The 25,592-nt window shown below is 43.8% G+C and overlaps 2 protein-coding genes and 1 non-coding gene across 4 annotated transcripts in view; 2 read left to right on the top strand and 1 right to left on the bottom strand.

The window, feature by feature from the left end:
* Positions 1–2,908: 2,908 nt before the first annotated feature.
* On the top strand, positions 2,909–6,867 carry Rpl30 (ribosomal protein L30). The gene is made up of 5 exons (XM_069991117.1): positions 2,909–2,964; positions 3,067–3,119; positions 3,590–3,735; positions 5,953–6,083; positions 6,769–6,867. Exons 2-5 carry the CDS (start codon positions 3,099–3,101, stop codon positions 6,816–6,818), a joined length of 348 nt encoding a protein of 115 aa, XP_069847218.1. The 5' UTR covers positions 2,909–2,964; positions 3,067–3,098; the 3' UTR covers positions 6,819–6,867.
* LOC138806383 (small nucleolar RNA SNORA72) lies at positions 6,442–6,574 on the top strand. The gene has a single exon (XR_011365832.1). It is a non-coding gene; the product is annotated as a small nucleolar RNA SNORA72 (small nucleolar RNA).
* A 5,974-nt stretch (positions 6,868–12,841) lies between the features above and the next one.
* Positions 12,842–25,592, bottom strand: part of Matn2 (matrilin 2) — a 128,882-nt gene continuing 116,131 nt past the window's right edge. The window contains exons 14-20 of one of the 2 annotated variants that reach the window (XM_069991115.1): positions 25,125–25,247; positions 19,650–20,063; positions 17,704–17,856; positions 16,306–16,377; positions 15,819–15,953; positions 15,244–15,342; positions 12,842–13,170 (exon numbers count right to left, since the gene is read on the bottom strand). In XM_069991115.1, the coding sequence (XP_069847216.1) occupies positions 13,115–13,170; positions 15,244–15,342; positions 15,819–15,953; positions 16,306–16,377; positions 17,704–17,856; positions 19,650–20,063; positions 25,125–25,247 (1,052 nt within the window). In that variant the 3' untranslated portion in view covers positions 12,842–13,114. The remainder of the gene's footprint in view (positions 13,171–15,243; positions 15,343–15,818; positions 15,954–16,305; positions 16,378–17,703; positions 17,857–19,649; positions 20,064–25,124; positions 25,248–25,592) is intronic. The other variant, XM_069991116.1, reaches the window with a different exon arrangement.

Raw genomic sequence — 25,592 nt, 5'->3', positions numbered from 1 at the left:
GTATCAAAGTGCTTACCATCAAGTCATTACACATTCTTAACCCAGTCTAGTGTGTACCTGTAGTCCCAACTACTTGGGAGACTGAGGCAGGAGGAACACTTAAGTCTAGGAGTATGAGACCAGACTGGGATTCATAGCAGACCTACAGCAGAGGAGAAGGAAGAAGCATCAAAATCTCCATCAGACATTGCATTCCATATTGTGTCATATCAAAGAACTTATTTTATTGTGAGATAAGGAATGTAATAGGTAAGTTTCTATATGATTTACTGGTCTTTCCCTTTACCTCATCTATCCAGATGCAGCCAAGCTTCTACAAGGATGGCAGAACGTATATTTAACACTCAGATATGACACCAGATAAGATTGAGATGATTATGGTTTACAGTGTGCTCTGGTAATGAACTGGTGCAATTTCTCTCACAACCAGAATATGCAGATGAGTCTTCTACTCCTTGTTTCTTCTTTTGTTGAACTGAAAAATTAGTTGTCTTCTTAATTGAGCTTGTTTCTGTTGCTTACAAGTATTCAGACTGACACACTATGCTTGCCCTACCCCTTCCTCACTGCTCTTTTCAACAATTGTGTCTTATTCAGTTTTCTTAGATAATTAGCTTGATAATATCTGATAACTGATACAGTGGTTTAAAGGTCTACATCACCTTGATGTTTAATGTCCGAGACAAGTAGCTAATCTTTTCACCTCTGAGGGTTCATTTTTTCTTCTGCATACGTGTTTTTATTTTATCAAGAAATTGCATATATTATTTCTTCTTTGAGTAATCAGTGGTATTTTATGAAGAGCATAACAGCCTCAACCTGGATATTAACAATAAGTAATGCATATGATCCTTTTTACTGCCTGACAGTAAGGGCCAGTGCACTGAACCAATGACAATCAGAGAAACTTGTTATAACTGTATGTGCATCATCTAACAAGGAATGTGGCTTGTCACTTTTAATTCTCATAGCAAGTAAAAACCAGAAAGCATAATCAGTACAGGTGCCTGCTGAGTTTTCAGAAACGTGGAACAGTGATTTTGGTGAAGGAAAGTCAACGGAAAGGCATGATAATTATGTCCTATCATACTGATCTGCTGTTATTCTTTCGAAATTACCTTGAAATACTACAGACTAGCACTCTAAAGTATTAACATTTGGATGGTCTATACAATTCTGAATGTTTTAGTACAAAGATTTTAAAACATGCAAAAGTTGCATAGGACAATGAACACCTGTATATGTTCCACCTAAATTCAATAATTAACACTTTGCTCCATTAGTTCTACTGACCTATCCATATGACCACATATTTTTGTTTGAACCCATTTGAAGATTAAAAAATCTTATACTTTACCATTAAATACTTCAACATACAACTCTTTAGAATAAGGGTATACTGTGTGACTTGCAGTAACTTTATTTTTGGTGCTGGTCAGTGGCTTGAACTCAGGGCCTGGGCATTGTCCCTGAGCTTCTTTTGCTCAAGACTAGCGCTCTACCACTTGAGTCACAGCGCCACTTCTGGCTGTTTATGTGGTACTGAGGAATCGAACCCAGTGTCCCTGAGTTTTGTTTTCCACAAAGCTAGTGTTCTACGGCTTGAACCACAGCTCCACTTCCAGCTTTTTTTTTGGTGCTTAATTGGATTTCTTGCCCAGGCTGGCTTTGAACTGTGACCCTCACATCTCGGCCTCCTGAGCAGCTAGGACTACAAAAATTAGCATCAATGCCTGGCTTATTAATAGGAGGAATCTTTTAACGCAAAGCTAAGCTAGCCCTGGCTGATAACCCAACCTAACCAGCTATCTGATTTTGGAAATATCATTTTGTTGGAGCACAGCCATACCGAGTTAAATATCTGGGAGTAAGTAATCTTTTCTTTAAAGTATTGAAGACAGGAAACGTGGAATCATGAAACAAAACACTCAGAAAAGTTATTTGAAGAGCTTTAATCATTCTCTAAATTGGAAGTAATAACTACTCACATTGTTCTGAAGGAAACTGAATATTAAACACTTAACAATTCTTTTTTTTTTTTTTTGTCGGTCGTGGGGCTTGAACTCTGGGCCTGGGCGCAGTCCCTCAGCTCTTCAGCTCAAGGCGAGCGCTCTACCACTTGAGCTACAGCGCCACTTCCGGTTTTCTGGTGGTTTATTGGAGATAGGAGTCTCACGGTCTCTCCTGCCCGGGCTGGCTTTGAACCGCGATCCTCAGATCTCAGCCTCCTGAGTAGCTAGGATTACAGGCGTGAGCCACCAGCGCCCGGCTAAACACTTAACAATTCTATGCCCAGAGTTCAAGGTGTCATCAGACTTCCTTGGATTTAAATGGGAGCTCTGCCACCCCTCGCTGTGCGCCCCTCCAGTGGCGCTGTGGCTCAGACGGTAGAGCACTAGCCTTGAGCAAAAAGGTTCAGGGGCAGCTCCCCAGCCCTGAGTTCAAGGCCCAGGACCGGCGCGCACACGTGCACACGTACACACACACACACACACACACACACACACACGCGAGTCTGTGCACCAGCAACTGGGCGCTCGCAGGACAACGGCCCCCAAAGGGGCCGGAAGCCGCCAGGAACGCGGCCGAGGCCTCCCCGGCGCTCCGGAAGACCAAGATTCGGACGCCGCCGGCCCTGTCGCCCGCCTCCCGGCGCACCGCCCACACCACCCCCTCAGCGGCTTTTCCGGCTCTCACGCTCCGGTCCTCCGCGGCCCGCGGAGGGCGGTGGGCAGAGAAACTCAACCCCGAGAACACGAAGGCCGCAGCGGGTGCGATAGCACCGCCCGAGCGCCACAGAAAGCCACTCACACCCACCACGACCGCCGGCCGCTCAGAGCCCCTCACCGCCCCTTCCGCTTTCGGATACTTCCGCTTCCGGCGTCCCGCTTCTGCCGTAAAGACCTTTGCATTGTGGGAAATCCTTCCTTTCTCTCCACCCGGCCATCTTGTCTGCTGCTTTCGGTGAGCGGGCTCCGGCGCGCAGAGGTGTAGGCCTTGCGGGGCGCCTTGCGGGTTGCATCTCCAGATCCTAAAGACCTCTGTCCTGTTGTCTGTACGTTCTAGGTTGGGAGCCCTCCCGCACCTAAGGCAGGAAGATGGTGGCCGCCAAGAAGACGGTGAGTCGCGCGTGCCCGGGCCGGAAGCCGGCTCACGTGGAGGGCGCCCGGGCTGGGCCGGGCAGATCGGAGCACGGGGCACCCCAGGGCCGCGGGCTGGGGCGCCCTGCCCTCCGCGGCCGGGCAGATCGGAGCACGGGGCACCCCGGGGCCGCGGGCTGGGGCGCCCTGCCCTCCGCGGCCGGGCAGATCTGAGCACGGGGCACCCCGGGGCCGCGGGCTGGGGCGCCCGGGCCGGGCCGGGCAGATCGGAGCACGGGGCACCCCGGGGCCGCGGGCTGGGGCGCCCTGCCCTCTGCGGCCGGCAGGCGGGAGCGCGCGGGCGTCCGGACGGTCTCCCGGGGCCCCGAGGGGCCCTCGGTGATTCTCGTGGAGGTTTCGTCGGGGTCGTGGGGGTGGGGGTGGGGGTTCAGCTCCAGAAAGCGGAATCTGGTTCTCAGGTCTTCAAGTCTGTTAAATGTTTGTTGTAGAAAAAGTCCCTGGAGTCGATCAACTCCAGACTTCAACTTGTTATGAAAAGTGGAAAGTACGTGCTGGGGTACAAGCAGACGCTGAAGATGATCAGACAGGGCAAAGGGAAATTGGTCATCCTCGCCAACAACTGCCCAGCCTTGAGGTAATTTAGTGTGAAGGGACCCGAACATGTGTCTCCGACTGTACATCTGTTGTGAATGAATATCCCGGAGTGTAAATTTATATAATCTTGAGTAGCGCGAACTCAATTTTCGGTAAAACGTATTTTCACGTGGACCCTTTGTAGAATAATCCCCGTTGGCCTTCTGGCCCTCGGCCCTCGAATCCCTCCCCTATCCCACTGTGGTATAATGTGAACTTTGGGGGAGAAATGTGACAGCAGGGATAAACAGAACCTCTACGTTTGAGGAGAGCCCAGACATGTAATGTGTTTTATATGTACGGTGTGACCAAATTTTGCTCATTCCTTTAGTCTTTTTGGGGGGGCGGTCGTGGGGCTTGAACTCTGAGCTTGGACGCTGTCCCTGCGCTCTTAAGCTCAAGGCGAGCCCTCTACCACTTGAGCCACAGTACCACTTCCGGTTTTCTAGTGGTTTATTGGAGATAAGAGTCTCGTGGACTTTCCTGCCCCGGCTGGCTTTGAACCGAGATCCTCAGATCTCAGCTTCCTGAGTAGCTAGGATTACAGGTGTGAGCCACCGGCGCCCAGCTCATTCTTTTAGTCTTAAGAGGCTTTGTATGTATAGCCTATGGGCGTCCAGGATGTCAGTGTCAATTTTTTGAGCCTGTTTAACCTTGATTTTTGCTAATTTTACATCGAACCTAATGAGTATTGTAAAAAATCAATTATAAACCTTCAAGAAACTTGAAGAATACAAGCCCCTTGATTTTTGTGTGGGTGTGTGCAAATGCATAACCAGCTCATAACATTTATTTGGGGTATCCTTAGTGGGAGAATTCAGAGTTTTTTTTGTTTTTTGTTTTTGTTTTTGTTTTTTTTTTTTGGGTCCGGTCATGGGGCCTGAAATCTGGGCCTGGGCACTGTCCCTCAGCTCTTCCGTTCAAAGCTAGTGCTCTACCACTTGAGCCATAGCGCCACTTCCGGCTTTTTTCTTTTTGCTTATGTGGTGCTTGGGAATCGAACCCAGGGCCTCATGCATGCAAGGCAAGCACTCTACCACTGAGCCACCTTCCCAGCCCAATTCAGAGTTTTTATATTATTTCAAACCATGTTTCAAGCATTTTTTTTTTTTAAAGCCTGCTTGGGAATTGAAGGTGACTTAAGTAGTTAAGAATCACCTTTAAGCAAAAAGCTATGCAAGAGTGTGTGTGAGGACCTGAGTTCAAGCCCCAGTATTTTTTCAGTTTATCTTTCATAATAGTGTTTTTCCAATGTGACTGCAAAAGGATTGCATGGGGTTTAGTGGCCCTGAGATTCATACCTGACTAGTCTCTTTGGGCACTGTTGCTTGTCTGTAGAACCACATGTTAAATGCCAAGTTTCTGAAGAACTTACAGATTATTAAAACCATTATTAGGGCTGGGAAGGTGGCTCAGTGGTAGAGTGCTTGCCTTGCATGCATGAGGCCCTGGGTTCGATTCCTCAGCACCACATAAGCAAAAAGAATAAAAAGCCCTAAGTGGCGCTGTGGCTCAAATGCTAGCCTTGAGCTGAAGAGCTGAGGGACAGCACCCAGGCCCAGAGTTCAGGCCCCACGACCGAACCCTCCCCCCAAAACAAACAAACAAACCATTATTAGCATCTACAATACTGAAGTGTTTTGATTTGTTGAGTAAATAATATCCTTCCTATGTAGGGTTCAAAACACAAAACACCAGTGGGTGATAGAAAAACGTGCCTTTTAACGATAAAATGGGTTTGGGTTCTAGGTTCACTTACTATTCTGTGTCTCAATGTCTTCATTAAATAAAAGTGGATAGTGAGTACATAATAACCTATTTTAGAGGTTGTCATAGGAGATAAAATGTTTAAAAAGTGTTAATACTGATTTGCTTTTATTTTTTGTCAGTCCTGGGGCTTGAACTCTGTGTCTGAGCAAAACGCAAAGACTAGCACTACCACTTTAGCCACAGTGTCGCTTTCAGTTTTCTGATGGTTAGTTGGAGATAAGATTTTCCTGTCTGGGCTGGTTTTGAACCTCGATCCTCAAATCTCAACCTGCTGAGCCACTAGTGCTCAGCCTGATTTGCTTTTATATAATTGTCATCCTGCCCTCCCCATGAACAATAAATACTACCTTAAAACATACAATAATAGTTTTCAAGAGTAGCAGGTGGTATAAGTAGTCTGACAGTCACTTGGTATGGTACTTATTTGCCCTGTTTTTGGTTCCCTAAGGAAATCTGAAATAGAATACTATGCCATGTTGGCAAAAACTGGTGTCCATCACTACAGTGGCAATAATATTGAACTGGGTACAGCATGTGGAAAATACTACAGAGTATGCACACTGGCTATCATTGATCCAGGTATGTTTTTCAAACTATAGAATAATTTTCTGTCTTTAACATTATAGAAGTGTTCCTAGTATTACAAATATCTTTCGTTCTTGGTTTAAGATCATGAGAATTTGGATAGAGTAAGAGATGTTTGATGTCCTTTTATTTTGAATGAGTGTCAGTATGTTCTTGGTTTTGTAATAACTGATTTTGAGATTGTGATTTCACTTGAAGTATCTAGAATGTGAAATTATAAAGGAGTAATAATCAATGGAAGTAGAAGAAAGCTATTTGCTGCCTTAGAACAATAAAGTAAAATTAAGTTAGGTAGAGGGACTATAAACCTATATAGTCTTACATTTCAACCTTTTAGTTAGCCAACAAAATGTTGCGAATATTCTCGCTGTTCTGATTTTGTAATAATCAGGACAGGCTAAACATTCGCTACACTAAGACCATGCATGTGTCCCCAGACCTAGGTCTTTTCCCTAGGCCTGGTTTTATAAATGCTGGTGATAAACCTGGTCTAATTTACCATATAATTTTATATGACCATCTAATGGTTCAGATTCTAAGTTATCTTTGACCTTAAGAAAAATGCTGGGTAGTTGGTGCTAATGTGGAGATTTGTTTAAAAAATGTAGCCAATGTAGGCAAATCTGTGATTAGCCAATAGCATTAGATAAATTGTAACATTGCTGTTTTTATTTTTTAGGTGATTCTGATATCATTAGAAGCATGCCAGAACAAACTGGAGAAAAGTAAAGAGTGCACAATTTTTCTTTAATAAAACTTTCCAGAGCTGTTTTAAAAACATTGTATACATTTTGGTTCTTTATATCTTTTTGTTTCCTTAACACTTCTCCTGAAGGTGGGATTTGCTAGGAGAAGGCAATTGTATGTTGTAGCAAGGCTTCCATTTTCATGCTATTTTTATAGAGATTGCACTGAAAAACTGTTAGCCAAAATGTGAGAGACCAGAATGTGTTTTAGACAGGGTATTTCCTGATTTGGGCATCTTTACTTACACATAATGAGCAATTTCAGTGATGGGACCTAAGTCTAAACTTGTATGTACCATGAAGAATGTAACTTCATAGCATTTTGGGGGGGGGGGAGTCCGGTCATGGGGCCTGAACTCTGGGCCTTGGTGCTGTCCCTCAGCTCTCCAGCTCAAGGCTAGCACTCTACCACTTGAGCCACAGTGCCACTTCCGGCTTTTTTCTTTTTGCTTATGTAGTGCTGAGGAATCGAACCTAGGGCCTCATGCATGCAAGGCCTCATGCATCCAAGCCAGCCCAGGCAGGAAAGTCCGTGAGACTTATCTCCAATAAACCACTAGAAAACCAGAAGTGGTGCTGTGACTCAAGTGGTAGAGCACTCACCTTGAGTTGAAGAGTGCAGGAACAGCGCCCAAGCCCAACAAGAGAAAAAGAGCTTAGGGATGACTCCAGGCCTTGAATTCAAGCACTACAACCGACAAAAAAAACGTCTTACGGACTTCTTAGGTTGGCTCCAAGCCTTGATCCTCACATCTCAGCCTCCTGAGAAGTTAGGATTACAGAGGTGAGCTACTGGGGCCTGGCTTAAACAGTTTGTTTTTTGGTTGGTCATGGGGCTTGAACTCAGCCTGAACACTGCCCCTCAGCTCTTCAGCTCAAAGCTAGCACTCTACTACTTGAACCACTGGGCCACTTCTGGTTTTCTGAGTAGTTTATTGGAGATAAGAGTCTCACGGACTTTTCCTGCCAGGGCTGGCTTTGAACAATGATCCTCAGATCTCAGCCTCCTGAGTAGCTAGGATTACAGGCATGAGCCACTGGTGCTGGGCTGGACTAAACAGTTTTGAGATACAGAATTTACCATTTGAGGCATTGTATTCATGTTTAAAATTCTGGAGCATTTTCTGTTCAGGTTTTTTTAGACCAAGAATGCTCAACTTCTATTAGGTTTCTTTTTTTTCTTCCCCACTTCTAGCAGTTCTAGGGTTCAAACTCATCTTCATACTTGGTAGGTACATAGGTGATTGATTACTTGAGCCACACTCCCAGCTTAGCTTTTGGTTCCTTGTTGATACTAGAGCTTGAACTAATATCCTGGGCTCCGTCAAGGCTAGCTCTACACTTGAGTCACAGTTCCACTTCCAGCTCTTTGGTGATTAATTGGAGATAAGAAGAGTCTCCAGACAGCTGAGCGTTGGTGGCTCTTGCCTGTAATCCTAATACTCAGGCTGGAATCTGAAGATTGTGGTTCAAAGCCAGCCCAATTAACTACCAGAAAATCAAAATGGTAGAGCACTAGCCTTGAGTGAGAAAGCTCAGGGACTACCCAGGCATGAGTTATGTCCCATGACCGGCAAGAAAAAAAAAAGTTAAAACTTCCTTCCTGGGCCTAGCTTCAAACCATTATCCTCAGATGTAAGCCTCTTGAGTAGCTAGGATTACAAGTGTAAGCCAGGAGCATCTGACTCTACTTTTTGCTGGTTATTTTGGAGAGAGTTGAGGACTTTTCTGCCTGGGTTGACCTCAGTTCCTTTGGATCCAAGCCTCCTGAGTAGTTAGGATTACAGGTGTGAGGTTGTATTCGATGTTTGAGTTCATCCTTTTTTTTTTTTTGGTCATGAAGCTTGAACTCGGCCTAGGCACTGTCCCTTGAGCTCTTCAGCTCAGGGACTTGAACCACTATGCCACTTCTGGTTTTTGGTGGTTAGTTGGAGATAAGAGTCTTACAGACTTTCCTGCCTGGGCTGGCTTTGAACCAAGATCCTAGATTTCAGCCTCCTGAGTAGCTAGGATTACAGGCATGAGCCACCAGCACCTGGCTTTTGAGTTAATAACGGTCTTGATGTTTACATTTAAGTGCTATCCTAAGCTGAGTGCAGGTGGCTGATGTCTGTAATCCTAGCTACTCAGGAGGCTGAGATCCAGGTATGGCAGTTCAGACTCCAATGTGTCTCAAATAGTAGAGAGCCCACCTTGAGCAAAAAAGCTAAGGGACAGTGTTCAAGCAAGCCCCAGTATGGGCACAAAACAAAAAATGCTATCACAAACTTAAGAGAGGTTGAATAGAGCTTTGATAAGGGTCTTTCCTGAGGTGGTACAGTGGTTGGATATATTTGAGTGACTTCAGAGAAAGCATACATCTTCAATAAGTATTGTTAGATTGCCCAAGTACATTTTATGCCATTCAGTCCTATAAGATGTTAGCTTGCTTAGTGTTGAGCTATTACATATCCCTAAAATAGATCCTATGGGAATGCTTTCTCACATAGGTTAACATCTTTATATCTCGAGTAACTAGGGTAACAGGTGTGAGCTGTTTCACCCTACTTCATAATTTTTTTAATCTTTATCTTGTTAATAGTTTTTTTAAATAGCATCTTTTTTATTTTTTTTTTGCGGTCGTGGGGCCTGAACTCTGGGCCTAGGCACTGTCCTTCAGCTCTTCAGCTCAAGGCTAGCACTCTACCACTTGAGTCACAGCACCACTTCCGGGTTTTTTCTTTTTGCTTACGTGGTGCTGAGGAATCGAACCCAGGGCCTCATGCATGCAAGGCAAGCACTCTACCACTGAGCCAACTTCCCATCCCTTAAATAGCATCTTGTAAATTAATCAGGTAAAGAACAGAAGCCAGCTGAGTGCTGGTGGCTCACGCCTCAGGAAGCTGAGGTCTAAGGATTGAAGTTCAAAGTCAGCCCAAGCAGGAAAGTGTGAAATCCTTATCTGATTAAAAACCAGAAAGCCAGAAGTGGAGCTGAGTCTCAAAGTGTGCTAGCCTTGAGCAAAAGCTCAGACAGGGACAGTGCCCAGGCCAGGAATTAGGTCCCATGCTGGGGCAGGGGGGGAGGGGAACGAAAGAGCGGGTCTCCGAGAAACAAAACAGAAGCCAAAGCAGAGGATTTGTTGCCCTAAGTATCATCGTAAATGTAATAGCTAATTTCTTCTTCCTTGGGTCCGGTCATGGGGCCTGAACTCGACCTGGGCACTGTCCCTCAGCTCTTCAGCTCAAGGCTAGCTCTACTACTTGAGTCACAGGCCATTTCCGGCTTTTTGCTTATGTGGTGCTGAGGAATTGAACCCAGGGCTTCATGCATACAAGGCAAGCACTCTACCACTAAGCCACCTTCCCAGCCCTGTAATAGCTAATATTAAGTATTTAAAATGTTTAGCTTTACCTCCTCCTTTTGACAGCCAAAGAAGATAGTACCATTAGCCTTGTTTTACAGATGACATCAAGGCATAGGAAAGTTATGATAAATGATAATTCAACACCTTTATACAGGTGGGGAAAAATGAAAAAAAATCAAATTTTAAATGAAACTTAGATATCTTAGGTTAATTTGTTGGTTTTTTTTTTTTGGGTCCGGTCATGGGGCCTGAACTCTGGGTCTGGGCACTGTCCCTCAGCTCTTCAGCTCAAGGCTAGCGCTCTACTACCTAAGCCACAACACCACTTAAGGCTTTTTTTCTTTTTGCTTATGTGGTGCTGAGGAATCAAACCCAGGGCCTCAGGCATGCAAGGCAAGCGCGCCTTCCCAGCCCTCTTAGGTTAATTTGTAAATGCTGATGGACTGGTCCCAGCTCCCATCTGGTAGAAATGTGTTTATAGTAGTTTGAACAAGGCTGTAGAGGAGTGAGTCAAGCCACTAGAGGGAGCTTGAACACAACAGTGAAGTACCAGAAGCAAAGCAACTGTTTCTAATGAAAACCTCCCTTCAGGATCAACTTCATTACTCAGATATAAACTCAAGATTTAGTGTTTTTATTCAACAATGTTTATACCTGGGAAGACTCGTGACTTTCAGAAGAGGTTGAGATGTTTTCATTACCATTCTGCCCTTTGGAGGACATTCTAATGAGAACAGGTGTCCGGATTTTTTTAATTTTTTAAAATTGGTAGTAGGGCTTGAACTCAGAGCCTGGGTGCTGTCCCTGAGCTCTTTTGTTCAAGGTTAGCACTCTTAACCACTTTGAGCCATGGCTCCACTTGCGGTTTTCTTGTGGTAATTGGAGTCTCACGGAGTTTCCTGCCTGGGCTGGCTTTTAACTGTGATCCTAAGATCTTCCCAAGTAGCTAGGATTACAGGCATGATCCACCAGCACCTAGCTTCTGAATATTTCAGTGTAAGCAGATTTAAGGTGTTTTGTTTGTAAAACATCCTTTAGACTCCAAAATTCATTGGCTTCCTGGGAAGGGTGTCATTGTGTTTATTGTTTCTTATTGAAGTACCCACTTAACAGTGCTTTTTGCTCTAAGTACCTTGTTGAAATAGAGTCACTTTTGCCTTAATTTTCCCATTTGGTTACAGCCTTCTGAAACATTTCCTGGTCTAAATATACATATGAAGGTCTAATGACATTTGTGCTATGTTTTAATGTACAGAAATGGTATGTTCACCTTAAAACCTTGGTTTTGGAGTTTTACTATCTTATTTATGTGTATTTTGAGAATTCCCTTTCCAAGGTCTGGGTTACAACACACTATATATCAGGTTCCCCTCTAATCATTGTTTTTGCCAGTTTTGGAGCTTAAACTCTGGGCCTGGGCACTATCCCTTTTCTTTTTGGCTCAAGGCTGGCACTGTCCCTTGAACCACAGCTCCATTTCTGTTTTGTTGGTGGTTAACTGGCTGGCATTAGACTCATGGACTTGCCTGCCCTGGCTGGCTTCCAACTGTGATTCTCAGATCTCAGCCTTCTGAGTAGCTAGGATTATACGTATAAGCCACCAGCACTTGGCTGACTAGATTATTCCTGATATGTAACTTTTACAGTTGGTAGTACATTTTTCTGTAGATCCCCTTGTATATATGCCCTAATAAGGCCATTTAGTTAGGTATTTGTAGACTCAGTTGCTATAGATACAGTGTGTCATGCATTTTCAGTTATGGTGGAGGCAGATTACTCTCCAAAGAGATGGCCAGTTTGCATTATCATTAGTAGTGTACAAATACTTGTATTTCCATTAGTCAAACATTAATTTCTGGGGCTGGGAAGGTGGCTCAGTGGTAGATTGCTTGCCTTGCATGCATGAAGTCCTGGGTTCGATTCTTCAGCACCAGATAAGCAGAAAAAGCTGGAGGTGGCGCTGTGGCTCAAGTGGTAGAGCACTAGCCTTGAGCTGAAGAGCTGAGGGACAGCACCCAGGCCCAGAGTTCAGGCCCCATGACCAACAACAACAACAACAACAAAAATAATTTCTGCTAAGCCCATAGGCTAAAAAATGGTATTGTTTTAGCTTTCATTTTCCTGATAACTTTTGAAATTAAACATTTTTCTCTTATGTGTATTGGCATTTTCATGTACCACATACCTTGCATATATAGTTAAACTAAGGCCAGGCCTGGTGACATCTATAATCCCAGCACTTGGTAGGAAAGGGAGGATGATTTAGAATTCAAGGCCAGCCTCAGATTGTCTGTAAATAAAGTAAAAATTTTATATGGCATGCCAGTCTCGAAAGTGGCCAATTTTAATACTGTATAAAAAATTTAGCTTGTTACACAAGTACATATGTCCAATGATTTTATGCTTACAATCATACACATATCAAGGTAAGTACAAAAAAAATTAGCATTTCTGCCAGAAAAGTCATAGCTCAAGTGGTAGAACACCAGCTGTGAGTAGCTAACCAAGCAAGAGCAGAGAGCCCTGAGTTCAATCCCAAATACTACCACCTCCAACACACACACACACACACACACACACACACACACACACACACACACACACACGGCATCTCCTATAGCCAGTATTGTACAGAAATAAGACTCCAACATTAGGCAGGATGAGGCAGAAGAAAATCATATCCATGGTACATTATGAAATACCTTGCATAGCTTATTTATTCTTACAATAAACCCATCTTAGAATTCTTCAGGATGTTTTGTCAGAAATAAACTAAAGTTAGTGTCTACATTTTGTTTTTTTTGTATGAAATACCAGCTTCCTTGGTGCTGGCTGTATTTTCATAGACAGCTACAGCCTGAGCTGAGGGGCTGTGAGTGCCTTTCACTGTAATCCTTCTATATTGACAAACAAGTATAGAGCATTTCTAGTCTTCATCTGTATCTTAGGCGGTTTTCCAAGGCTTCCATTCGCTCTGTCATTTCTTCTAGTACATCTCAATTAAGGAAAGGAGTATGAATTGCTCATTTCAATTTATATTCAAATACAGTTTGATTACTAAGAATTTGTCACGATATGTAAAAGATTTGTTTCCTATTTATGTCAGATATTTGAAAACCTAGCTTGTAAGTTCATAGCAATTGATTTACATATGCTTTCAAGACAAATATAGTTCAGGTTAATCTTTTTTAAAACATCAAAGCCGGAGCTGGGAAGGTAGCTTAATGGTAGAGTGCTTGCCTTGCATGCATGAAGCCCTGGGTTCAATTCCTCAGTACCACATAAGCAGAAAAAGCCAGAAGTGGTGATATGACTCAAGTGATAGAGCACTAGCCTTGAGCTGAAGAGCTTAGGGACAGCGCCCAGGCCCAGAGTTCAGGCCCCATGACCAACAAAAAACAAACAAACAAAAAAACAACAAAGCCAAGCCAGATGCTGGTGGCTGATACCTGTAATAGGTACTCAGGATCACAGTTTGAAGCCAGCCTAGGCAACAAAATCCATGAGACTTTTTTTTTTTGGTCCGGTCATGGGGCCTGAACTCTGGGCCTGGGCGCTGTCCCTCAGCTCTTCAGCTCAAGGCTAGCACTCTACCACTTGAGCCACAGCACCACTTCCAGCTTTTTTCTTTTTTCTTATGTGGTGCTAAGGAATCGAACCCAGGGCCTCAGGCATGCAAGGCAAGCACTCTACCACTGAGCCACCTTCCCAGCCCCCCCACGAGACTCTTTTTCTTCAATTAGCCATTAAATAGCCAGAAGTGGAGCTGTAACTCAAATGGTAGAGAACAAGCCTAGAGCTTAAAAGCTCAGGAACAGCATGTAGGCCCTGAGTTCAAACCCCAAGACCAGCCAAAAATAAAAGCTATCAAAGCCAGCTCAATTTGAATTTGTCCTTTTTTTCCCCCTCACATTTTTTTTTTCTCACACTTCTGTTGCTTATGAATTAGTTTGCCATAGCACTCTGGGAGCCAGAATTGACAGTGTTGGGGATGTGGTAAAGAGAAGATGAAAGGATCCAGCTTTGGAAAATGAACTGTGAAGTCAAAACAAGAGTAAATTTTCACCCACAATCCCCTACAAGGCTAGAGAATAGTGGCTTTAGGGTTTCTAACCCATGCTCTTTACACAACTATAGTTTCCTGTGAAGTAGACCTTGCATGGGGAGGGTCAGAAAGGGAGAGGAAGAGGCTTTAGAATAAGCATCTGTCTTCCCAGTAAGCTCCTTAATGCCCTCTAGCTGTGGCCCTGGCAGAATGAGAGAGAACCCACTGTCAAAAGGATTATGTTTTGCTACTTAGGGAACATATTTCCAGCTTTTAAAGAATTGCTCAGTACTATTGTTATATAAGCCCACTGGCATAGGGGTGGTTCAGAAGCAAACCATTCCCTATAGACTAGCTGATGCATGCTGAGATACATATTAGCTAGCTTTAGTAAGCTTACTGTAATTTTAAGTTCAGAGAAATTGGCAGTGTGATGGATGTGTAAAAGCACCAAGCCTCATTTCTGAATTATCCCAAAGCATTCTTTTCATTTCTAATGTTGTTTTAATGAATCATTGGATCCTGCTGTTCCCTTGGTAGAATGTGCTGATATAAAAGAATTCTGCTGCCCAAAAAATAAACATCTGAAAGTGGCTGCCATGTGGCTTAGGGCTGAAGTTTTGGGGTTTAGATAGAAACTACCTCGTCGTCCTTCTTTCTTAGCCTAGACATATGTATACCTTGGACGCCATGCCAAGCCATGCCAAGCACATGAAGCAGGGAGGGAGTTGTCTTTTTGTTGTTGTTCTTTATCTTTACATATTGCCTGGCTGACTGGCCTTAAATGTAATCTACTAGAACAGCAGATGGCAACTAGAGGGTTAAATCACTCTCATTAAGCTTGGGTTAACCTTGGTTCTGAAACACCTGTTAGGCCAGTTTAAAAAAAAAAAAAAGAAAGAAAAGTTCTTTCCTGGAGTCCACTGTTCTTGACTTCACTGATAAGCCCACATAGTATCAATAAAGTTTCAATAGTGTTCTTTGCACTCACATAAGTGCAATATTAGAAAAGGATATAGCGTTGGGTTAGTTTTCTTACTTCTTCATTGGCAAGGTTCTGGAACATGATGAGGTTTTCACATTTGCATTGATCGTGTTTCTCTTCCAAAGGGCTTCCTGGGGAAGCAGATGGAAAGTGTTCACCTCAATGGGTCACCAGACTTCTCAGATGCATAATCACAGAACTGAATCAGCACAGAGAACCCATAATGAAAGAAGTGTTCAGCTTTTTCCATGTCACTGGATTTAGTTAAGCACACATGGGGAAAGGGTTGTGTGTGTTTGTGTCAGTTGTGGGGCCTGGGAGCTGTCCCTCCGTTCTTCAGCTCAAGGTAAGCACTCTACCACTTGAGCCACAACACCACTATCAGCATTTTCTGCTTATGTGGTGCTGAGGAATTGAACTCATGGCTTCATGCATGCAAGGCAAGCACTCTACCACTGAGCCACTTTTCCAATCCTGTGTGTGCTTCTAACAATGGAAGAGTGTTAGAAGATGGTGCTGTTTCTACATCTTCCTTGAAGCCCAGTTGGTTGACAAGCTGAAAAGTTAATATCAAGTTATCTTACAGCAATATTTAACTTGGAATTACCTGAAGATTTGGTTGAGTGGAACCGTTTATGCGTAGACCACGGAAGATTGTCTTCTTCGAACAGATATCTATGCTGCACTGCAAAATTAGAACAGGAAAGTAGGTCTCGGATATTTATGGTGACTGGTTCAGATTCTGTAAAAATAAAGAAAATTGAAGTCAAACCAGCTTAACACTACTGTGTGTGAAAGCAGCCATCAGCAGAATAAAAAAAGCAAATAGTATTCCTAGCACTTGATACACAGCTTGTTTGCGGGGACACACTGGTATACTGAAAACTGTCAGCAGAGACACTGGTTGCCAAATATGGCTTAAAGTATAGAGTAAATCTTTGCTGTTGTTGGGGGAAAGAAGCCTAAATTGGCATCAATTAAATCTTTCTACCTCACAGCTGTAATCAGGAAGGAAATTATGGTGGAGGCATCCTCCGAAAGTTCTACAAACACTGCTTTTTAAAGTTCTGCAAACACTGCTTTTTAGGAATTACCTGTTGGCTGGTGGACTTTCTGTGGAAATTCCTCTGCTGGGGAATCCTGTCTTCCATCCGAATCTTCTAGAGCTGAGTGTAAAGAGCCAAAAGCAGTTACAGTTTCTACATGCAAGCATGCCCACTTTAGAAAGCTGTTTACCTACCTGCCACCACCTAGGATCTTTTGGCTTTATTGGATAACACCAAAGAATCAAAGCAGCAATTGGTTACTGTCATCATCTATGATCACTTTAGAGCAGTTTTCTCTTCTAAGAGAGAAATACATCTTCTAAAGAATACCTCCTGCCCAATGTCATGTCTAGAAAGTAAAGGGGGAAATAATGGAGTAGGGAAGTTATTGAAGATCCATGTTGTGATGGCTACAGACATTTCAATAGAAATGAGTAGTCCTGGGCAAAGTGTGACCTACTACTCCCAGTCCCCCTTCACCCTACAGTTCTTCCCTTCAGAGGAATAAGATACATCACCTAGACTGCATTTCACAGGCACATGAACCCGGGCCAGGAGTGAAAATGAAAATGGGCAGGACTGCTATGTATAAGCATATTTGACTCAATGAACTGGGAAGGCATACAAGACAAAATCTGAACTGGACAGGACAGTCTAATATTCTGTAATGTAGTGCACATAGGAAGACACCTTTACATTTCCCACAGTGGCTCCAATTATAGGTACATCTTGAGGTTGCACCTGAACTCACTTTTATTTGCTGCTCCTGGAGCTTAAACTCTGCCTGGGCACTGTGCCTAAGCCCCTTTTTGCTCAAAGCTCGTGCTCTACCACTTGAGCCACACACAGCTACACTTCTGGCTTTTTCTTTGATTAATTGGAGACAAGAGTCTCACAGACTTTCCTTTCCAGGCTGGCTTCCAACCTCGATCCTCAGATCTCAGCATTTTGAGCACCTGGTTTTTTTTTGTTTTGGTTATTGTTTTGTTGGTTGTAGGGCTTTAATTCAGAGCCTAGACACTGTCCCTGAGCTCTTTGCTCTACTACTTTGAGCCATAGCTCCACTTCTGGTTTTCTGGCTTCAAACTGCAATCCTCAGATCTCAGCCTCCTGAGTAGCTAAGATTACAGGCATGAGCTACCAGTGCCCAGTGTTCACTTTTATTTGTATGATTGTTTTTTGCTTAAAAGATTGCTTCTGTGTCTTGATGAGTATGAAGTATGCTGGCCTTTCAAACACACAGAGCAACTGCTCAAGCAATGGTAGTCACCATGTTTGCTTTCCTTCTCTCTCCCTGCTCCTGTTAGTGGTCTTAGTGTTTCCAGGTATCCCTGGCCTGAGGACCATGCTTTCTTTGAGCCTGTTGAAAGAACAGACTGAGGATTTCTCCCTGCTGGTTTATGCTGGCCACTGGCTAGGGTCTTTCTTGGGTACCCGCTACAGTACCTTCGCAGATGCCTTGCTTCAGTTTTTCACTTATCTCGCCCATGGTGCTGAAGTCTTCTGCATAGAAGAGGTGCTTGTCAGTGGGCTCTGAAGCAATCTCTTGTAGTTCTTCCTCGATAGCTTTTCCTACCCCAACAGCATACATAGTGATGCCTAGGGGCCAGAGCAAATTAGAACAAGATAGAGAGTAGTGTTATCAAGATCCGAAGGTTGTGTCTACTACATTCCAAAGTTAACTAGGTATTAAGATTGGCAAGATTGATGTTACCAACATCCATTTCTTTGCCGTTTTTCCACTTTTTTTTTTTTTTTTTTTTTTGTCGGTTGAGGGGCTTGAACTCTGGGTCTGGATACTGTCCCTGAGCTCTTCAGCTCAGGACAAGCACTCTACCACAGTGCCACTTCTGGTTTTCTGGTGGTTAGTTGGAGATAAGAATCTCATGGATGGGGCTGGGAACGTGGCTCAGTGGTAGAGTGCTTGGCTTGCATGCATGAGGCCCTGGGTTCCATTCTTCAGCACCACATAAGCAGAAAAAGCCAGAAGTGGAGCTGTGGCTCAAGTGGTGAGCACTAGCCTTGAGCTGAAGAGCTGAGGGACAGCGCCTAGGCCCAGAGTTCAAGCCCCACAACTGACAAAAACAAAAACAAAAACAAAAAATCTCATGGGCTTTCCTGCCCAGGCTGGCTTTGAACTGGGATCCCCAAATCTCAACCTCCTGAGCAGCTAGGATTATAGGCATGAGCCACCAGCACCTGGCTTTCCCATCATTTTTATTTTGGCCCTGTGAACAAAAAGACCTCTCTCTCTCTCTCTCTCTCTCTCTCTCTCTCTCTCTCTCTCTCTCTCTCTCTCTCTCTCTCTCTCTCTCTCCCTCCCTCCCTCCCTAGAGAGAAAAGAGACATCTGGAAGAGACTGGAAGCTAAGGTACCACCTGCTGCTCAGCTCTGAGGAAGCCTATTTAACAAAGTGCAACTTTTTTTTTTTTTTGCTGGTCCTGGGGCTTGAACATGGCCTGGCCACCATCCCTGAGCTTTTGTGCTCAAGGTTAGTGCTCTACCACTTGAGCCATTTTGTTGTTGTTGTTGTTTATTAGAGATAAGAGTTTCACAAACTTTCTTGCTAGGGCTGGCTTCAAACTACATTCCTCAGATCTCAACCTCCTGAGCAGATAAGATTACAGGAATGAGCCACCAGCACTCAGCAACAAACTTTATTTCCAATTAACTGTCAAAAAGCTGCAAGTGGGGCTATGGCTCAAGTGGTACAGTGCTAGCCTGGAGCAAAAGTTCAGGGATAGAGCCCAGACTCTGAGTTTAAGCCCCAGGAATGATGCATGCACGCGCACAAGCACCCCTCCCCACACACACACAAATGTGTTCATATTTCTACACTTTTACAGCAAAAGTTCCCACCGGGAATCTATATTTTAACTTCTTCAGGTGATTCAAAAGCAAACATGATTGGGAGTTGCTGTGTCCTTGTGGTTAAACAGCGCGTGCAGAATGATTCTCCCCACTGGAGGTCACACTGGTAGGAAATACATCATGGTGCTGGGACTGTCTCATTCTTTTTTTTGTCAGTTATGGGGCTTGAACTCTCTGGGCCTAGGCGCTGTCTCTGAGCTCTTCAGCTAAGGTAAGCACTCTACCTCTTGAGCCACAGTGACACTTTCTTACTGAGTCTCAAGGACTTTCCTGCCTAGGCTGGCTTTGAACTGCGATCCTCAGACCTCAGCCTCCTGAGTAGCTAGGACTACAGGCATAAGCCCCGGGCACCTGGCATCTCATTCTTAATATAACATCTCTGGAGTCCCACTCTGGCCTCTAGGTGGCAGTTTACTAAAGGTGTCTAAGGGCAGTTTTCAGGAAGCATATGCTACTGTGCCCATTGAATGAACTTAAGAACCCCAAGCCTTGAGTGTTGCCCTATCTCCATCCCCTCTTACCATTGGCCTTGGCTTTACTGGCCCACTCGGAGACATCATCCTGAGCCCGTCCATCAGTAAACACAATGGCCACTCGGGGAACCCGTGTGGAGAGGGGCCTGGCCCCTTCTGCTTGTGTGAAGCTTCTCTCAAACATGTGTTTCAATGCCAGTCCCGTCATGGAGCCCTTGCCCATGTATTTCATGTGGACCACGGCTTTCTTCATGTCTCTGGCTGAGCTGAAATTTCTCAGGGTAAACTCTGTGCGGACCTGCGTGGAATACTGGAGCAGCCCCACTCGAGCAGCTTTGGGGAAAACTGCCAGGGAATCGATAATTCCAGTGACAAACTGCTTCACAATCTCAAAATTCTCCTCTCCAAGGCTCTTGGATCCATCAATCACAAAGACCAGGTCAATGGGGCCTTCAGTGCATCCTATAGGCACAAAAAGACAGTTGACAAGGATGAATCACTACAAATCATCTATGTAGAATTACACTCCTATTGGGAGCATAACCACTTTGCTTGTTACGTAATACACAGGACAGACAAGAAGTGCTGAGAGGGTCACAAGGAACAATCATTTTCAAATTTTTAGTGTAATCATCAAATTGGTAAAATTGTAATCTTATTTTTAATTTAATTAATTAATTTATTTTTGTTTATATGATACTAAGGAATCAAACCCAGGGACTCATGCATGCCAGGCAAGCACTCTACCACTGAGCCACCTTCCCAGGCCAAAATTGTAATTTTCACAAGCAAAACCATATACTAGATATACAAATGATCTGAGAAACCAGACAACAGCCTGATCAAAGCCAGGACTAGGAGAAATTATATGTACAGTGCTCTAAAGGTTTGAGTACAATTGAGTAAACAATTCCGATCACTTACTCGGGGAGGGTGGCATTCTGACGGACAGTGTAATGCTTAACATTCTTCTCAGCCATCCAGCACCTCCCCTCTTGCAAGAGCATCCCCTGTAACCCATCTTATACCAGATATTCTCTCAATATTCCAGCCCTGAATACATTCCGGCAAAGACTTGCTTATTGAGCATCGGCTTAGTACAAGGCAGAGGATACAGAAGGATTGCAATAAGTGACCAAAACAAAATGACTGACACCACATTGCTTAAAAGCCTAATAGTGTATACTCTGTCATGCTCCATGTGGTACAGCAATTATGTAATGGTGTGTCTGTTTCTTCTTTCAGTCTGTGAGCTCTTCCTTGGTAGGGACTGGGTTTCATTAATTTCTGTGCCCCTGATGCTTGGCATACAATATTCAGTGACATAATAGAAGAATGGGGTGGAGCTGGGCACTGATGGCTCACACCTGTAATCCAAGCTACTCAGGAGGCTAAGCTCTGAGGATTGCAGTTTGAAGCCAGCCTGGGCAGGAAAATCCATGAGACTCTAATCTCTAATAAATTACCTCCCAAAAAAACAGAAGTAGAGCTATGGCTCAAGTGGTAGAGCACTAGCCTTGAGAAAAGAATCTCAGGGACAGCTCCCAGGTTCTGTAATTAAGCCCCAGGACCAGCACACACACTCACAAAAGAACAAGGTGGCATTATTGGGCAGCAGTACCCTATTAACCTAGTAAGACTTTTAAAAAAAGTATGTCTTTTTTTCCCCCTTTCTAGTAGTGCTGGGATTTGACTCAGGATTCACTATTGCTAGGCAGGTGCTCTACCTCTTGAACCATACCCCCACCTTAAGAATTCATTTTCTGGGCTGGGAAGGTGGCTCAGTGGTAGAGTGCTTGCCTTGCATGCATGAGGCCTTGGGTTCGATTCCTCAGCACCACATAAGCAGAAAAAAGCCAGAAGTGGCACTGTGGCTCAAGTGGTAGAGTGCTAGCCTTGAGCTGAAGAGCTGAGGGACAGCGCCCAGGCCCAGAGTTCAAGGCCCATGACTGGCAAAAAAAAAAAAAAGAATTCATTTTCTCTACACTAGAGCCTTTGAGCAACTTATAGGGCTGACAATAAAAGAGAGAGAAAAACTTTATGAAAATACTTAAGCAATTTGGGGTTGAGAAACTTTGTTATTTAGGGCTGAATAATGAAACATTTACAGATTCCTAAATGAATGATCTCATTTCAGTCTATAGTATGTTATTTTAGCATTCTCTTTAATATAGCAAGCAGCTGTCTGATCTTTCAAAATGAAGCACAACCCTATGAGCAAGCAAAGACGTACACTTGCAAAAATATTTAAATGCGTGGCCAGTCTAAATGCTAATGTAGGATTGGAGGTGTGGCTCAAGTAGAGTACTTGTCTACCAAACTCAAGGTCCTGACTTGAAACCCCAGTACCATTAAAATAAAAAACGTTTACTCATAAAATGCTAATGTCATTCTCTCCTTCATTCCTACCCCCCCAAGAATGTGGGGGGAGCTCTGTTCTTCTCTTTCTCCATTAAGTGCTTCTTTTCATTATTCAATATATCGATTCATTAATAGTGAAAGAGGAAAAGGCCAATTCAGAGCTTCATGCACATTCATAAACTATTTTGGATTAACCAGAAACACTTGGGTGGCCTACATGTGGCTCTCCACAGATTTCAGAAATTTTAGAATCGTATTTTAACAGTGAACATTCTATCTTTTCCTGTATACCCTTTTCTTTCCAAACAGAACCAGTCCTTATGGCCTCTACCATAGAGGGCACAGCGACTTCTTCCGGAATCACAAACATTGTGAGAGAGAGCAGAATGGCTCAGACCCTTTGTGTTTAGACCCAGGAAGGACCCACTTGCTGACTGTATTGTTGGCAGGTTGATTACTCCCATTTTCCTTGGGAAGTTTCTTTCCAGTAGCTAAGCCAGAGAGGTTGATTTCTTCTCAGAACATAGTTTTCCCAGGGTTCTAACATTTCAGAATTGGGTAAGTCCAACAGTTCATCTACTCTAGCCCTGCTGTTGCTTACCTCTCTACATTCAGCCTGGGCCAGGCCACCTCTCCTGAAAAGGTGCTCAGCACCTACTACCAAAGCCCCACTTTTAGAAAGCTCTGCTTCGAAGGAATTCAAGAGAGACTGCCTACCAAACCCTGCCTATATGCCAGCACTGGATACCTGATCTACCTGTGCCGTATGATGGTTCTTAAAGCCAGACAACAGAGACTCAGGTTAAATAGGAGCAAAGTCACACAAGAAGTATCAAGTCCAAGTCTGTCTGACTTGCTGCTCTTGCTCTGAACTAATTAATCTTGCAGCTCCTTCTCTGGCCTCAAGCTGAGCTGCCAGCTTCTCCCAGATTGGCTGCTAGGGTGGGGTGGGAGGAGGTACCATATAAATCATGAATAGGAGACCATCATTTGGTGGTTGAGTGATAAGTATCTCATGCCTTTTATCCAACAATAGTCTCCATTTATTTTTTGCTATGCAAGGAAATGAATTTACCATCATGTTCTTTCTAAGTTATGTTTATCTTAACCTATTCCCTTACTATTTCTAAAAACATAAATCAACACTAGCCTTGAGTGAAAAAGCTCAGAGACAACTACTGAGTAGCAGTAATGGGACTTGTACTCAGGCCCTAAGTGCTGTTGCTTAGCTTTTTTTGCTCAAGGTGGGCACTCTACCACTTAAACCACAGTTCCATCTCTGGATTTTTAGTGGTTAATTGGAGATAAGATTCTCATAGCCTGGCACTGGTGGCTCACACCTGTGAGAAGGCTGAGATCTGAGGATCGTGGTTTAAAGCCAGCCTGGGAAGAAAAGGCTGTGAGACTGTTAGTCCCAATTAACCACCAGAAAAATGGAAGTGGTGCTGTGGCTCAGTGGTACAGTGCCTGGCACTGTGGCTCAAATGCTAGCCTTGAGCAAAAGAGGTCAGGGTCAGAGCCTAGGCTCTGAGTTCAAACCCCCCTCTGACCAAAAAAAAAGTGTCACAGACTTTCCTTCCTGGGCTGATTTGGAATTAAGCTCCTCATCAAGCATTGCTGGCTCACGCCTATAATCCTAGTTACTCAGGCAGCTGACATCTGAGGATTGAAGTTCAAAGCCAGCCCAGGCAGCAATGTTCATAAGACTCTTTATTTTTAATTAACTACCAAAAAAAAAAGCCAGAAGTAAAACTGTAGATCAAGTTGTACAGCGAAAGCCTTGGGCATAAAAGCTCTGGGACAACACCCAGGCCCCGAGTTTAATCTCTAGAACTGGCACCAAACAAACAAACAAATCAATAAATATTGGACCTATTCAGGTACACACTGGCTTATTATTGCCTTTTACCACCTACCTTTATTAACATAAGCTACCACTGGACACTTTGATCTCTAATAACTACAGCAGAGGAGTTCACCAGCTGCACTGGACATAGATGAAAGTGAGCTAAGCAACTCAAGGGCAGCGATGGGAGGGAGGGAATGAGAGAGAAAGAAGGAACAGCTTACACTAAGCAAAAAGAAAGAAATGTACGTAACACCCTATTTGGAAGAAACAGTTGCACTGTCAAAGCTCATAGAGTTCATAAGCTTTATAGAAAGTGATCATGACAATTCACCTTGTGAAGGTTAAAATGTGTTTGTGACTTTAGCTAAGTATCACTATCCCACAATATTGTAAAGTTTATGTAATCACTTAATCTCAATAAAGAAATTTTAGCTTGGTAAGAAATGTACGCATTATCCTGCCCATGTAATTGTAACCCCTCTGTACAGTATGTTCACAAATAAAACTAAAAAAAAATAAAAAAATAAAGAAATTTAAAAAAACCCAAACTACAGTGGCTTTAATCTCTCATTTATAGTTTTCATTTTAAGTTTCTTATCATGTTAAGAAAGTGTCTATATTCTGAGACTATCAAATAATTCTTTTCTAATTTCCTTTTGCTATGTTGTGACTCGTTTTCCCCCCAGGTTGTGGGGCTTGACCTCTGGGCCTGGGTGCTGTCCCTGAGCTCTTCAACTCAAGGTGCTCGCTCTACTACTTGAGCCATAGCACCACTTCCAGTTTTCTGAGTGGTTTATTAGAGATAAGAGTCTTACAGAGTTTTCTGCCTGGGCTGGCTTTGAACTATGATCCTCAGATCTCAGCCTTCTAAGTAGCTAGGATTACAGGCGTGAGGCACCAGCACTCGGCTTGTGACTCATTTCTTATGTTTAAATCTTTGTTCCATCTGGCTAGCATAGCATATGGCATAATGTTACCTCTCATCAGATTTTTTTTTTCCAGTACTATGGATTGAACTCAGGGCCTTGCACATTCTAGGAAAATACTTTTCCACTTAGCTCTATCTCGAGTCTGCATATCCTTACTCAGTCCAAGCTCATTCAAGTGTGTTGACTGATCTCGAGCTCCTGTCAATTAAAACCAAGTATTTTGGCAAGTGTTATTATAATTAAGCCTACTCTCCCCCACTTTTCTGTTTGTGTACCCACAATTACAATTGTGGGAGAAGTAAAAGGGAGGGGTTTGTTGCCCGAGAATATGCCAGAAAAGCAGTTATTTCAAAATCAAATGGAAGCCAGGTTCCAGCTACTTACTCTTGCAGCGCCTTCCATCCTCAGCAAGGATAAATCCCTCCGAGCACTTGCAGACGTAGGAGTCACCACTGTTCACACAAATGTGTTCGCAGCCATGCTGGGTGGACTTGCAGACATCCTTCCCTAAGGAAGTGGGGGGAGGCACAGTCCCATGAGGGTAGAAATGAGCTGGGCCCCTACTTTTAAGGGGGAGATTAAAGAAACCATATACTCAAAAAAATTCTTAAGCTGGATGCTGGTGGCTCTCGCCTGTAATCCGGGCTACTCAGGAGGCTGAGATCTGAGGATCATGGTTCAAAGCCAGCCAGGGCAGGAAAGGCCGTGAGACTCTTATCTCCAATTAGCCACCAAAAAAAAAATGGAAATGGTGCTGTGCCTCAAAGTGGTAGAGTGCTAGCCTTCAGCTAAAGAGTTCAGGGACAGAGCCCAGACCCAGAGTTCAAGCCCTATGACTAACAACAACAACAA

The sequence above is a fragment of the Dipodomys merriami genome, unplaced genomic scaffold (genome assembly GCF_024711535.1).
Source record: "Dipodomys merriami isolate MVZ:Mamm:240054 unplaced genomic scaffold, mDipMer1.0.p SCAF_4, whole genome shotgun sequence".
Lineage (NCBI taxonomy): Eukaryota > Metazoa > Chordata > Mammalia > Rodentia > Heteromyidae > Dipodomys > Dipodomys merriami.
Note: the sequence above shows the minus strand (reverse complement) of the source record. Positions and strands in the feature narration are given on the sequence as shown.

Excerpts from the sequence above, each read along its gene's own strand:
- Rpl30 (XM_069991117.1), top strand. The coding sequence starts at position 3,099 with ATGGTGGCCGCCAAGAAGACG. Across the intron at positions 3,736-5,952 it reads AACAACTGCCCAGCCTTGAG|GAAATCTGAAATAGAATACT; the intron begins GTAATTTAGTGT and ends TGGTTCCCTAAG. Across the intron at positions 6,084-6,768 it reads ACTGGCTATCATTGATCCAG|GTGATTCTGATATCATTAGA; the intron begins GTATGTTTTTCA and ends TTTATTTTTTAG.